The following is a 14,171-nucleotide window of genomic DNA, read 5'->3' as shown; positions in this document are numbered from 1 at the left end:
CCCTTTTTTTATTTTGCATGATATGCAAAATTGGAAGAAAATCGCTGCTTTTAAGGGGCAAGTTTTGTGTTCATTTTAGGTCTGGACACTGGTTGCCTAGATGCAACAAAGGCCAGGATTGGGATTAGGGGTAGCATTTTGGCAAAGGCAGCTTCTGGAGTCTGGGTTATGACAGGATAAGAAGAATAAATTCATTCAGTTATGTCTCAGTTACTGCTCTTGCATATATACCTTAGGACTAGGGTTAGAACCGGTGCTTGAGAGTCTTAAAGCACCCAGCAATTCAAGTATTCATCAGAATTAAGACAAACTGCTTTTACTCACACATCATCCACAAAACATGGATATGGCATTTGCTGCAGATAAATTCCTAATGGCACTTCAGCGTTGGTCTGGGTCTTTATAATCCCATGCTCAATCATGTCTTGGAGATATGCAAAGCCTCCCCAGATATAACGTAAATCATCCACAGGATCAGCTCTTGGACCAGGATCCCAGTACCTCAAAAGAAAATTCACATGGAAATCATTCGGGTAAACAGTGGCTTTAGGGCAGGGGCAGGTGGGGAAAATAAATAAATAAATAAATATTAGCTACTGAAATTGTAGGGGCACTGCTGGAGTTGTCTTTTCTAGATTTTGCTCTGTCAGGCCACATTGCTTGAGCAAGTATATGACCTCGAAGGTTCTTTTGTTTCCTTTAATTTTCTCTACGCTGACGCAGAATAGCAATTTTGGCCCAAAATGTACATAAATTAATCATGGAGCACAGTAACTGTTCTAGAATAGAAATAACTGTATTTGGAATACAGTATCCTTGGAGATGAAACCGGAACAGCTAGACTACAGCTACGACGCCATTATATTCCTCTATGTAGACAATCCTGAGAAATTATTTCTGCTATCCCTTTAAGTGAGTCCATTTGAGGGGAACTTGAGGAGGAACAGCAGAGAAGTTCTGCTATCCAGGTGGAGGACAGCTGGGTCACAATCCACGTAGGACCTCCTTGTCTGCCTCTCCCAGTGATGGATCCAACTAAAAACTTAAGCAGATTACTGGATAGTTACTGAATAGATTCTGAGCAGAGTCAATCCCTTTGCAATGTATCCATGCACCTACCCACTGCCTGGCCTATCACAAGAGTGATACCACTTGTAACTAGAGATGATTGTGCACGGCATTACATACTAACTATTGGAGAATATTGTTGCATTTCATGCATGTATCCAATGCAGGTTCTATATATCATTATGTCTCTCATATTCGTGTTATGGCAGGCAAGAACTGAGAAGGAACCACCACTTACCTATCTTTGATTTTGTTTGTTTTCTCCACTGCATCTATGTCCATCCGGATCTTATATTTCACATGTGGTGGAAGACTGCTGGTTGTAGGCTCTATGTCTGGAAAAACCACACCAGCCCAGAATTTGTTTTCCTCCAGCAGATGAAGGGCTTGATGAGTAAGCTGAGTTTCATCGAGATAGCCTTCAAATTTATCCAAGGTCAAGCACTACAAATAATCACAAAGAGAAAAATCACATAGGAATAAACTACTAAGAGGCATACATTAAAGCAAACATCAGTGGTTGAAAACAGAAAACGGAGGTAGGTTCATCTGAAGTAGTTGCTATTTTCAGCTTTAAAAGCTTATGCTGAAACTATTAAAAGTTGACTCTCTCCTTCTTGAAAGCTTCCCCAGTCTTAGTCTAATTCTTATGACAAATTCAAAACACACAGCATTATCAATACAAGCTCAGAAACATTGTTCTCCCTAAAAAGAACTGTAAACCTCAGATTTAGCATTGCTGTGGTCAATGTGGGTTAATGGAGTAATTTTGAAAGCAGCTTATTCCTGATATTTAAGGATCGCCTCCTCTAAGCTCAAGAAGCGTCCATCCTGACAAGTAAGAAATCAAGCAAGGGTGGCCACTAAAGCAGGAGCTACTGTTGCAACTTAAGTATGACAGGGCAAATTTAGATGTACCTGTACAAAAAGTATAGCCAGTACTAGGTTCAGCCAAAGTCTATTGTGCCACAGTTACTAATTAGATAGAATGAAAAAAATTTTAAAAATATATTTAAGCCGCTGTAATCGTCCAGCCATGGAAACGTGAACTCTGCCACTTAGACTATACTTGGAAGGTTCCCTCAAAAAGGCAAATATCTGAATTGGAAGGGCTAAAGCTGCAGCACAGATGAGGTCCCAACATCAGGAACTGTTTCCAGAGTCTGCATCCAGGAGATAAAATTAACTGAGCTATAAAATAAATCTGGCCACGAAGGCTTTTTAGCAGTCTAGTTGAATCAAAACATTATCCTTTTTCAAGTTTTGGGACATGTTTTCAGCCTAGGAAGTGCCTGAGTGAACACCAGGGAACTAAAGGATGACTGATCCATAAGAAAAGCACATTAGCCATGGACTTCAGCTGAAAAGCACTTTGTCAAGTGAAGCGCTGGGAAAGTCAGGGCATAAATTTGAATCTTAAAGTCTCTTGGGTATTTAGGCATTTATTCCTATTTAATGCCAGTCAACTAGTCAATGGATCTTACTGATAATATTGTGTCCCTACCAAATTCTGGCATGTGATTAACCTGCTGGCTTAACTTAACATGCTTCAGCTATCTCAATAATAAAATGTAGTTTACCCTTCACAGCAAACTGCCTTCTTGCTTAGTCTCTGTCATTATTGTGAAATGTATTACTATCACTCCATATACAAGACACCAAGTCATCAAAATCTAAGCCCTTTATGTCCCCCCCCATTTAACTCCTACCTAACTGGCATTGTAAGACAACAAGATTGTGAACACTACAAACTCTATCATTAGTTATCTGTAACATTACAGACTTATGTTTGTATATTTAGCTTCCACCCTTCAGAACTGACAAGACATTACCAGAGAGTAGAAGTATTTAACCCCCTGATGGACTGGAAAGATACTTATTGAATTACCTTGCTTCAAAAAATTCCAGGAGGCTAACTTGTTTGATCTTATCTTCTTGATCATCTCTTGCAGGTCAATAACCAAAAATTACTCCACATCAAAGTGCGCATACAGACAACTTCTTATTTAATGGGCAGATATCTTAAAGAATCCTTAATTTAACATTTCCCTGTGATAAATCATGCTCTGTTTCCTTTAAAACTTGAAGTATTACAGTTTAATGGGATCTATATGAAAATATATTCTTAACTGGCAGCAAAACAAAACAGTACTTAAATTGATAACTTTATTATTTTGTAGGTTTACTCTTCCTGGTGTTTTGCAAATGTTCATTCTCCTAGTTTGCTTTACAAAATTAAACTACATAGAATTTCATATCAGAAAGCAAAATAAGGCAGAAAAACTTTCTGGTTTGTATGCCAGAAAAGAAATAAAATTAGACTGATGGTTCAGGTTGTATTAAATTTTTGGGGATATGTTTATCCCACACAGTTAACTGAGTTCTGGAACTCAGTTTAGTTCTTGCCAAAGTGTCAGTGTTTCCACAGCAAAGTCCTGCTGTGGAACTATATCTGCAGTGTCTGGAGGACTATTTGCTGTTTCTTTGTTTTGAGGAATTATTTTCAAGGTACTTGTTGCAGCTGCAGAAGAACTCATGTAGTTCTCCAGGGCCATCTGTGGGAATGGCACTGGCAAAGTACTGACAGACAACTGATCTTGTCTAGATTTTCACTGAAGAATAGACAGTGTCTGGACTGGGCTGAGGAGCAGTATAGGATCTTATCCAGGGGTCCAGTCAAGGAAGCAGCAAGTGTTCGAAAGAGAAAACACAAATGCTTATAGATCTTCTGTGTGAGTAGAATGAAATGAAAGCTTCTGTAAGAACATAGGATAAGACACCAGTGTTGCAATAATTCACACAATTTGAAAGTGAAAAGAGATTTTATATTGTAATCTACTAGCCAAAAGCTAGAATTTCTTTCCCTTAACATTAATTGCATTCAAAACAAAGGCTGCATGCTCTACCTAGGCTTTCTTTCAGTGAACTGCAACACAATTTGTGCCTTCATAAACCTCACTATATCAAAATTAATTCATCAACCACTTGGGGAAATTTATTTCAGATCTTCTCCCAGTATTTATTTAACAATTTTAAATGGTCCAATGAAGGTGGGAAAACCAAAACTAAAATACTAAGAGCAGGTTTGGGAGATAAAACCAGACAATAAGGATAAAGAGGTGACTAGGTAGCTCTCACAAACAGGTTAGCTGTTCTGTGGCCTTAGGTAATCAAAGGGAAGAACAGGAAATTCTTGGGGTGGTGAGGATGAGCAGCCACTGCATAATTTGTGGGATTCTCAGCTGCACCACAGCTTGCAGCAGAGATCTGGAGACTCCAAAGATAGTTGCTGGCAGCACACCTCTCCTCATTGCATACTATAGTAAGGAGTAGGATGGTCCCTGAAAGGGAGCTATTTGTTCCCATTGTGCTTGGCACTGTGTGAAAACGTTCTCAAATGCTAACAACTCAGTGTAAACAGCAGACTTAAAAGAATAAGCCCATTACAAAGAACTTCAGGACACAAAGATCTATTACCAGGTACAGTAACTGCTCCGATATTGTGGATGTTCAAGCACTGACCTGCTGCAAGCAATATATTTCACTCAGCTTGAGTAAGAAATAGTTCTGCTAACATGATGCAAAAAGATCAGCAGAAGAATCAGCAGAGCTTTGTGCAAAAGCTTTATTATTCCCTCTTGTAACAGCTAAAGAGAGATAAGATAAACTCTCAGTTCCTGCCTTCTTGCAGTGGATGAATGGTCTTTTAGACTGAACTGGATTGGAATTCAGAGAGCTAGGCTTGGTCCTGTTGCCTACAACTAGCAACAATTTTCTCTGTGAGCTTGAGGCTCAGCTTATTTAGCTATTAAATAATAACTAAATATATACTTTTCTTTCAGAGATGCTTGTAAGATGTAATTAATCTCTATAAAGACCCTGACCTTCATATGGCAGATGCTAAGTGTTGATTTCCCAAGTATTAATGTTACTGCCAACAGCAATAGTTTTTTAAACTCTCAGAGTTAATCTGCAACATTGCAGGGTCCACTAGTTCTGCCTGGGCTCATAAGTTTACAAAGAAGAGTCAGCATTTCATTTATCTAACTTAGCAGGAATCCACCCCATCTCAGGTTCAGTTGCAAACACACCTTTACCTACAGTCAGAAATACGCAGGATTAAAAAAAACAAACCAAAGTAAAACAAAACACTCCTGGTGTCACTTACCCAGATCTGGGAAGACATGGATGTAGCAGTTTGCCTAGCCCTCTAAAAAAATATAGCCTTTTTTGCACTAGACTTAATCTGAATCTGGTGAACTCATCAGTAAGTTAGATTGCCCATACCAGAGTAACATCTTACACAGAGTATCTTCCAAAGTATTTTTACAATGGCTTGATATTTTCATCTACATTTTTAGCATTTTTTATTTATGTAATGAAACTTCATCTCACTTTCTGCACTGTGGCTCTCAAAAAGCCTCAGAGAGCCCCACTAAAAACACAGCACCCTAGAGAAGGGGGGTACAGATTCCAGGAAAGAGACACAGGTGCCTTGTCAGAAGTGGCTACAGAACAAGTGGAAACTCCGTTATTGGTTTCAATGGAATATTGATCAGGTGCTTAAAAACCTGAAAGGGGACTTACCAAAGAACTAATAGCTTCTCTGGTCCTGGTCTTGCTGAACTTAGTGGCCTGTCAGTTATTAGTACTTACAAAAAAAGTTTCCATGAGGTTTTGCATTCACTTTCTGCCTCTCAGCATCAAAGTCTGTTCAGACGTTCAACCAACATTTTGAATATAGCATTTGGGGATCATCAGATTGAAGGTTTTTTTCATAAGGGTAAGTATTCATGCTCTTGTACTGCTGTATTATTTTAAAAACATGCTTTTAATATTGAGATTAAATTTGAAATGAATGAAGATGTCTTATGATTTTAACCTTCTTGTCTGTTGCCACAGACCCCAAGTACTGCCTACCCTGCTTTAAGATGTTCTCTACAAGTATTCCCAGCAGTGGGAGGGCTGACCTTACCTCCAGATACTGACTGAGCAAACGCAGAGCTTGGTCTGCAACACTGAAGATGTTCCGCCAGTCAAAGTCTGCCATTCCCTTCTCCCGGCTCCCTGGAGACCCATTGTGGAGAAAGTTGATTATGTGTTCAGCAGTTAAGCCTTCAGCACCCAGTTGGCTGTTCAAGAAGTCCCTCACTGTAGGGTGCTTCAGAGAGTCCTGAGGAAACACACCAGGACAGCTTCGTTACAATGATCCTCTTCATGTGTCCTGTTTAGCTAGAAAGGCTTCCATTTCCATAGCTCTTTCTGAGCTATGAAGTAGTACAAAACAGTATGCTAAGGAATTAATTTTATAAATGGGCAATTGCATAGCTGAACTGGAGGTGAGACTTGAAGAATGGATGAAACATGTCCTTGACTATTGCATTGTTTCCTTATAAGCAAGAGGATAAATGTAATAAATGTCTAATCTAATATAGAAGAGTGTGAAAAACCAAATGTTTTCTCAGATATGAACTGCTTTATAAACTTCAACCACAGATATTACTTGCAGCTGATCAAAGTCAGATCTAAGGGATGTGAAAATAAACAATTTCCTAACGTAGTAAATTGCTGGGCCCAGCAAAAACATGGCCCTACTGCCTTCTTTGCCTATGCAGAACCCAAGAAAATCAAGTTGTCTGTTATTGAAGGACATTTTGGAGAGACAGGGAAGTAGCAGTTGCTGCCTTTATTAAGAAGTCATTAACCAGATCCTAGAGAGCGTCCAGATCTGATGTTTTGTCAGAGATGCTGTAATGCATCTAAGACTAGCCTTCAAACCAAGACCAGTAACCAGTCCATAAGCCTTAAAGGCCACAGATTCCTTGCTGCAAAGGCTACGCTTCCAGGCAAACCTTCCAAATTAATTCTCTTCTCCCTTGGTAAAAATAAAGGATAATAAAAGGCTGCTCTTACTGAGGATCCCTGCTAAGTTATAACATACACGTATCATATTCATTTGCAGGCTGTTTTGAAAGAAGTACCACAGCTGAGGTCCTACTTCTTCCCAAGCTTTGGTCAACAGCCTGAGGCGTTCAAGTTCCTCAAAAGTGGAGTTTGCCTGAGGAATAAAACAGCAGAAAAGACTGTTAGAAAGCTAAGGAGATAAATAAACAGAATTTATGATCCAGCTGTTCAGTGACAGTGAAACCTGTAACTTACAAATGTAGTTTTTACCTTCAATACTTAATAAACTTGTTAAAATAGCAGAAGTGTTAATAATGCTCAGAAAAAGAATTTGTAAAATCCAAGTCACTTGGGATAAATTTCTGTTGTATATGTAATGGAAAAAACAAGTGCACATTAACCCCAGTTAACTTCAATTCTTCTAAATGCTCAGGGTTTAGGTAGAATGATGTCTTCCTCTCTTTTTCCCTTTGACTATCTCTCCATTAAGAACTAAAGAACTATGATGATGTGGGTAGATGAGTAAATGGGAGGCAATTAGAGAAGACAGATACTCTCATAGTTAAGATATTAGTTAAGATTTGAAATGTTAGGCTGCTGTAAATCTGATGTTTTCCTGTGTGAACTACGAACAGCAGCTCTTCTGTCCCTTACATAGATGTTGAGAGTAACTGAACTGCTGGTTAGGAGGTGGCCAAAACCTAGGTCATATGCAACTTTGATTTAACTGCTCAGATTCATTTCACCCAACTTCAGGCAGTTAGCTGGAGTCCAAGCTCCATCCTATTTTCATGAAGTGAAAATTATTTATCATTTCAACATATATAATACTAAACAATGATGTTGCTATTGGTTTGTAATCTCTCAGTGTTATGTCTCAATGAGTTTATCCAAGCCTCATAGCTGCCCCATTTAAATATTTACTGGCACAGAGCTGCTGATGTTCCTACATCTGTAAAATATATATAAACATTACTATTTTTACTAGTGCAAAAGTGGAATCATGCCAACAAAAGGCTACTTGAGCTGGAAAAAGCATTTAGTGTGGACAAAGATGGGATGAATCAGTGAAGATCTGCCTCCTGTTTTTTAAACAAAGAGTAACTGTCCCTCCTCTGATGACTATCACAACAAATGGAGTTCTGAGAAGAAAATCTGATTAGGTTGAGGTAGCTGGGTCACTGTTTTTCCAAAGATGCTTCTTAGGATGCAATTTTTTAGAAATATACATTTTTGTATTTCAGAACTTCTTACATTTTTTAGGATTTGCCGTACAGAAGGTGAATCAGGAGCAAAGAGAATTTTTCCCATCAGCAGGGGCTTCACAGCACTCCAGGCTATTTTGGTTAAAGGGTTTGATTCCAAGTTCTGGATCAATGCATTACAAAAGGGTGCTAAAGACAGAAAGAAAGACAGTCTTTATGTAACCCTACTCAAATCCTATCATACATAATGTCCTGCAGGGCTTTTTACTGGCAATATGGACAGTTTAAAGGATTTTGAATCTGAATGGGTTAAGTACATTCTGCAATGTAGAAGTACAACACCTGAGTAGATGGAAAAGACTATTAAGTAGATACTGGAGTTGTAAAGTAGACACCATAGGAATTGGAAGAGCAAACATAAATAAATTTAACCATTTGAAAGTTCCTGTTATTTCTAAGGTACTTCAAATAGAAGGAAACTAGACAGCCCAGATCTCACTAAACAGTTTTGAGCTCTAGCTGCTTTTCTCCTAATAACTTAGCTCCTTTGTATTGTAGTTTTTACTGATACAAAGCTGTTTTTTCTCCTGTTAGTGGTTAATTCTTACACAGTATAAACTATTGGACTGGAGATCCAGCAGGCTTGGATGTTGAACTCCGGAACAGTTCAGAACTGGATCCTACAATAATTTAGAACTAAACATTTTAATGTAAATATTTCTATCTTACTCCTGCACTATGAAGTAATCAGTTTATTTGGATAGTATGCAACTATTTTGTTCCCTGGCTGAATTAATGGAGTACTGGGCTTTCTACAGGTCTTTTGAAGGTTCAGACATAAGTAGAGCCAAGTATGAACACAAATGGTGAAAGGTAGGAGTCTCTCTACAGCCAAAGTGCTCACCTGTACATTGTAACCATGCCACCCTATCTATCATAGCAGAAGGGACACAGAAATCTACTACCAGCTATAATATGACTGTTAGTACAGAAAAAAATGCTGGTATTCTAAATGTAGAGAAAAACTAAAGAGAAAACAGAAGGGGACATAATAAAAAGGTAAAATATCAAATGGTAGAAAAGATAAAATTGGCTCCTCTTTGCAGTCTCTCCTATTATAATAGCAAGAAGGTAAGTGAGGAAATCAAAGCAACAAAAACTGGTAAATTGAAATACTTTCTATGTAAGATTTAATTATGCTGTAGAACGTTACTGCTACAAAAATATATGTACTTTTATGCAGAAACAGAAGAGCCACCATGTATCAAATTGATTATTTAAAAGGAGAGATTTTAAAATTCCTGTGCTCCACGCCATCAATCAAGTTGAGTGACTTTAAAAAAACAAACAAACAAAAAACCCCTATCTTGGAGAAAAGTAATTCCAGAATGCGGCACTGTATTTTCCTGAACCTTCTTCAGAAGCATCTAGTTCTTCCTGATATCAGTAGCATATATTAGAAGATAAGACAGAGGGACTGTCTTAATTATGATGACGATGATGTTTATTTATGCCTTCATATTGAAAGCAAATGTGTATTTCTGTCAGTTCAGAATTCCTGGGCTTCTCTGCTTCCAGCTATGAAGTAAGTATGATGTAAAATCATTTAACCTGTCTCTAATTTCCTGAATCAACTGCTTAAAAATGTTATTTGATAAAAGCAACAGTGGTATTCTAACATAAGTTGCACCTGTCTACAGTCTCTGTAATGGTTTGGTGGAAAAACTTACTGGTTGTATTATCATAAAGATAACTGGATTTCTTTCTTGTTGAGTCAATCCCCAGGAAAGCTTTGTAGTTATTATCTTCATACCAGTTGAAGGAAAGCACTCTGGATCCACCTCCTTCTGGGTAGCCACAGAAAAGATCAGACAGGGAGCTCACCAATTGGCCTAAGGATTCCGGTCTTCCATCTTGTACAAATGGTTGCAGAACCATCAAAAGGTCCTGAATGCTTGGCTTCCTGGCTAGCTGCAGTAAGACAAGACTTTGTTAACCGCAACCCTCAAAGGAGGTAAGTATCTGGTGAGGTCTCAGTTGTGCCCAGACTGGTAAAGTATGGATCCAGTCAGAACCTCATCTTTTTATCTCATCTGTCCTGGTCACAGGCACTGTTTTCAGTTCTTGTTCTTTCATGTCTTTTCTGAAGAAAAGAATATGCTTCATAATTGCCAATGCATATGTCTACATTTATTTTGTAGTGAGAGAAGAATGAATTTCTAAGGAATCAGCTCTTCCCAAACAAGTCTATTTTCTTTCTGATAAAGCAGGTAACTGGAACATAAAAAGAACAAAGGAAAAGGAGAACTACGTGCTACCCAGAAAAGTGATGCCATCTATTATTAGACCACCTACCTTTTGCACTGCTTGGGAGACATTAGACAGCACCTTCCCCCAGGCCTTTAGGTCAGCACCTGGTGAGTTTCTGTCCAACACAGTGGGAAGCTGTGAATACATCAGAAATACAGATGAGTTCTGTATGGTTTCTACTGAGAGAAGAAAATCCAAATGGCATCTCTAGCTCAAATACTTTTGAGTTATTTGGAACAGTGAGCCTTGTAAGCCTGTCTTGTGGAGCCATAAATCCAGTACCCATGTGCAGACTCACACAAAAGCCTGTGTAAGTGTTCATACTAATATGAGGCTGAAACAGTCACAGGCCACTGAAAATATAGCTTGGGATTTGTTCTGTGTATCTAAGCCCACCATGCCAAAAGGTGCAAAAATGGAGGAGGAATGCAGGAACTGGGATTTCTGAGAAGCTGCTTCTCACAGAGGCTATTCTTCCAGCAATATGTACAGACTCATGGTAACTTCTAAATTTAGCAAAGGTTGTGATACAGAAGCCCCCATTTGCCATGAAGGTAAATAAGTGGTGGTACTTTACACTTGAGGGATTTCCTGATTTTGGAGACAGTCCAGTCCTCACTGTCTGTCACATCTGACAGAAACCATTACTTCTCCAGGCTCCAGCAGACTGGCCAAATGGCCTTGCCAGCAAAAGTTAACACTTTAGTTATCACTGGCTTCTTAAGAAACAGGTGACACCATGGCATGCTGTCACATACCACTTTGCTTGCATCACTGCATCCTTCTTTGTCAGTTGTCTAAAGAATCACATGTGTGCTTGGAGTTAGCACTCTTGAGGCTTTCTCAGGCATCTATTTTTCTAGTATTACAATAAAATATAAAGCTGGACTTTTAGGTAGCTAGACTGTAATATTTATGAGATAAGCCCGTAAAGACTTCCCCAAAACTGTGTAGCTATACACCCTGCTGATTCCCTGCCATTCCTTTCAGTAAGTTGGTGGTTAAGCAAGCAGAAGACAGCTGCACTGTGTAGGTACCTGGCAGGGAATCACAAAGGCAGGAGTTTTTATGGAAAGCTTATGTTAGCATGTTCTGATCTGTCACTTGCAGTTCAGGCAGGAAGTATACACACACAAAAAATGCTTCAAAGTACAGTTTTCCTTTGTCCCCTAAGGGGAACCAGTCTCTGCAAAGATTATACAGGATTCTTGGAGCACTTGCCTTAACCTGGCCTTTTTGAAACTGTGAGCAACAGGTATTGTAAACAATCTGAAGCAAACCAGAGAAAAGCCTGGGATAAATATGGAATTAAGAACCTCCTTGTAGCTAGAGGAAAAGAGAAATACGGGCAAAATTACACATTTGCTCCTAAATACTATTTCTTGCAGGAGGCATTCGGTATGAATCAGGTCTTAACAGCAACGTCCTAAAATGACTGGATTTGTACTCAGCTAATTAATGTTCTCTAGAAGCACACATAAGACAGGATCAACAGACATTATATACAAACTACAATCTCATCTGACCTAAATATCAGAGCATACAGTTGGAAATGTTTATTGACTGTAAGTACAGAGGAGGATGAAAGCTTCCTCCAAAATATTTATCCAACTATTTTCATATTCACTGGAAGTGAATATGGTGTCATGAAAAAAAAGGAAAAGCCCAAACATTGAAGAGTTTCTTTCCAACAATAGAAGGTCCAGTTCTGGAATCCACAGTCAGCTGCCCATCCTAAAATAAGCCCTACTAAACAAGGAGCTCTGCAAAACCAAATTCTGGTATGTCATTGGTTATAGTATACAACTGTAGCCTGAAGACCATGAAGTACAGAGTGACTGACAGTGTAAGAGTACAGAAAATAACCTGGGTCTTGAATATACAGGTATTTCTAATGTAGGAGTTTTAAAACTAATATAAAATTTTTAAAAATCCAATGAAAATTCATTCTGCAGATATAACTAAGTGTAGATTTACACTCAGTTTGATTACATATCAAGTTCATGTAGTGATACTGATCAAAGCAGCTTTTTCAGCAACATGTGTCTATGCTTAGTGAAGAACTGCTTCTCTCCACCCAAAATTACAGAACTTCAAATAAAGCCTAAACAGGCAGGTTCAAGAACAGCAGTGCTCCAGAAAGAGGCTCATTTTCCTTGCTGCAGCTGAGCCAGCCACACAGTAAAGGAAGGGTCTTATTTTTCTGTCTCTGCCTTGCTATCAAAAATGTGAATTGCTTTAATTTCTGGCAAAAACCCCTAGAGTGTATACATGAACACATGAAGGATTTGAGTGTATGTTTATGCACATACATACTTGAATATGTTGATCACAAATTCAACAAGAAACACTAATTTCAAAGTGGTGGAGAAGTACCTTGTAAAAATAACTGTGGCAAGGAGTGCTTATGCACAGTCTACCTTTTAGTTTAACAGGAGTAACTGAGATGGATTTTGATTTAAAAGGGGTTCTTCTGCCTTGGAAAAAAAAAGAAATATATTAAAATTATTATTTAACATCTATAATGATGGGAGTGTGGGAAAAGCTTCTACCAACTTGTGGTCTCATTGTGCTAGGCATCATGAAAAGATAATCCCTCTTCTCTGCAGCTGGGTGCACATTAAAACCCACTGGGAATCAGGCTGTGGATACCCTTCCAACACACAGACTTCCAATAATCAGGGGAAGTCTTGGCAGACAGATCTTGCAGTAACAGACCAGACCGTAAGCCTGCATCTGAACACCCCGTCTTTCACAACTCCGGATTTTGGTTTCAGGTTTATGTTCCTATTTGCCATGTGAGATTTTTTTTTTTTTTTTTTTTTTTTAAACACAGACAACTGCTTCATCAAATCTCATCTTTCCATTTTATTTGATATGGCAGCAAAATCACGATACGTTATCAGCTTAATTTTAAAGCTGGGAAGTGCAGTCTGCATATTCACATGAAGTCCTTAAATGCTGAAAATCTATCTTAGAAGTACTGTAGCATTAATTCTCTGCTACTTCCAGCAAGCATCAGATATATGAAAATATCTGAGCATATTTTTAGAAATGGAAAATAGCATCTTTCAAAAGCCCACCACAGACTCTTATCAGGATTGGCAAAATCACATGGGCACAATGAATGACTGTCAATACCACAGTAATCAAACAGTAATTTGGCTGGTGTGTCAATTAAAGCTTCTGGCATCCTCTGTTCCCAGTTCTGAGCAACTCAAAGCTGAATAAAATCCATGTTAAATTAATCATGATGTTACACTGCTGTGGCAGAAAAGTCCAATCAATAATTTCTATGTAACTTCAGCAGCTGCTCATATATCCTGCCTGCTGTATACAGCAAACTGACAATGTGATGGTCTCATGACATTAAGTTAAAAGGTGAAAAACAGCAAATTAAATTCATAGTTGAAAAATGCAAAGTCATGATCATGGGGAAAACAAACATGAAAGACACATACACAGTGATGGGCTCTAAGTTTGCTATCATGAGGAGAGAGACCTTGGAGTCTTTACGAATAGTTCTCTGAAAGCACCAGCTCAGTGCGCAGAATACAAATGGCGTATTAGAAAAATTTTATTAAAAGAACAGAGAACAAAAGCAAAAAACCCCACCCTACAACTATGCCATTTTCTATATATATAGAGAAAAAAAAATACATAATTCATCTTATTACTTTTAAA

The 14,171-nt window shown here is 38.4% G+C and overlaps 1 protein-coding gene across 7 annotated transcripts in view; it reads right to left on the bottom strand.

The window, feature by feature from the left end:
- The window catches only part of ABCA4 (ATP binding cassette subfamily A member 4), an 86,827-nt gene that overhangs the window by 48,130 nt on the left and 24,526 nt on the right, over nucleotides 1-14,171 (bottom strand). For all 7 annotated transcript variants that reach the window (XM_030032592.1, XM_030032591.1, XM_030032593.1 and 4 more), the window contains 7 exons: nucleotides 10,533-10,622; nucleotides 9,908-10,148; nucleotides 8,227-8,366; nucleotides 7,010-7,126; nucleotides 6,044-6,241; nucleotides 1,307-1,512; nucleotides 325-501 (listed from right to left, as the gene is read on the bottom strand). In XM_030032592.1, the coding sequence (XP_029888452.1) occupies nucleotides 325-501; nucleotides 1,307-1,512; nucleotides 6,044-6,241; nucleotides 7,010-7,126; nucleotides 8,227-8,366; nucleotides 9,908-10,148; nucleotides 10,533-10,622 (1,169 nt within the window). The remainder of the gene's footprint in view (nucleotides 1-324; nucleotides 502-1,306; nucleotides 1,513-6,043; nucleotides 6,242-7,009; nucleotides 7,127-8,226; nucleotides 8,367-9,907; nucleotides 10,149-10,532; nucleotides 10,623-14,171) is intronic.

The sequence above is a fragment of the Aquila chrysaetos genome, chromosome 12 (genome assembly GCF_900496995.4).
Source record: "Aquila chrysaetos chrysaetos chromosome 12, bAquChr1.4, whole genome shotgun sequence".
Taxonomy (NCBI): Eukaryota; Metazoa; Chordata; class Aves; order Accipitriformes; family Accipitridae; genus Aquila; species Aquila chrysaetos.
This window is presented reverse-complemented; position numbering and strand designations above follow the sequence as displayed.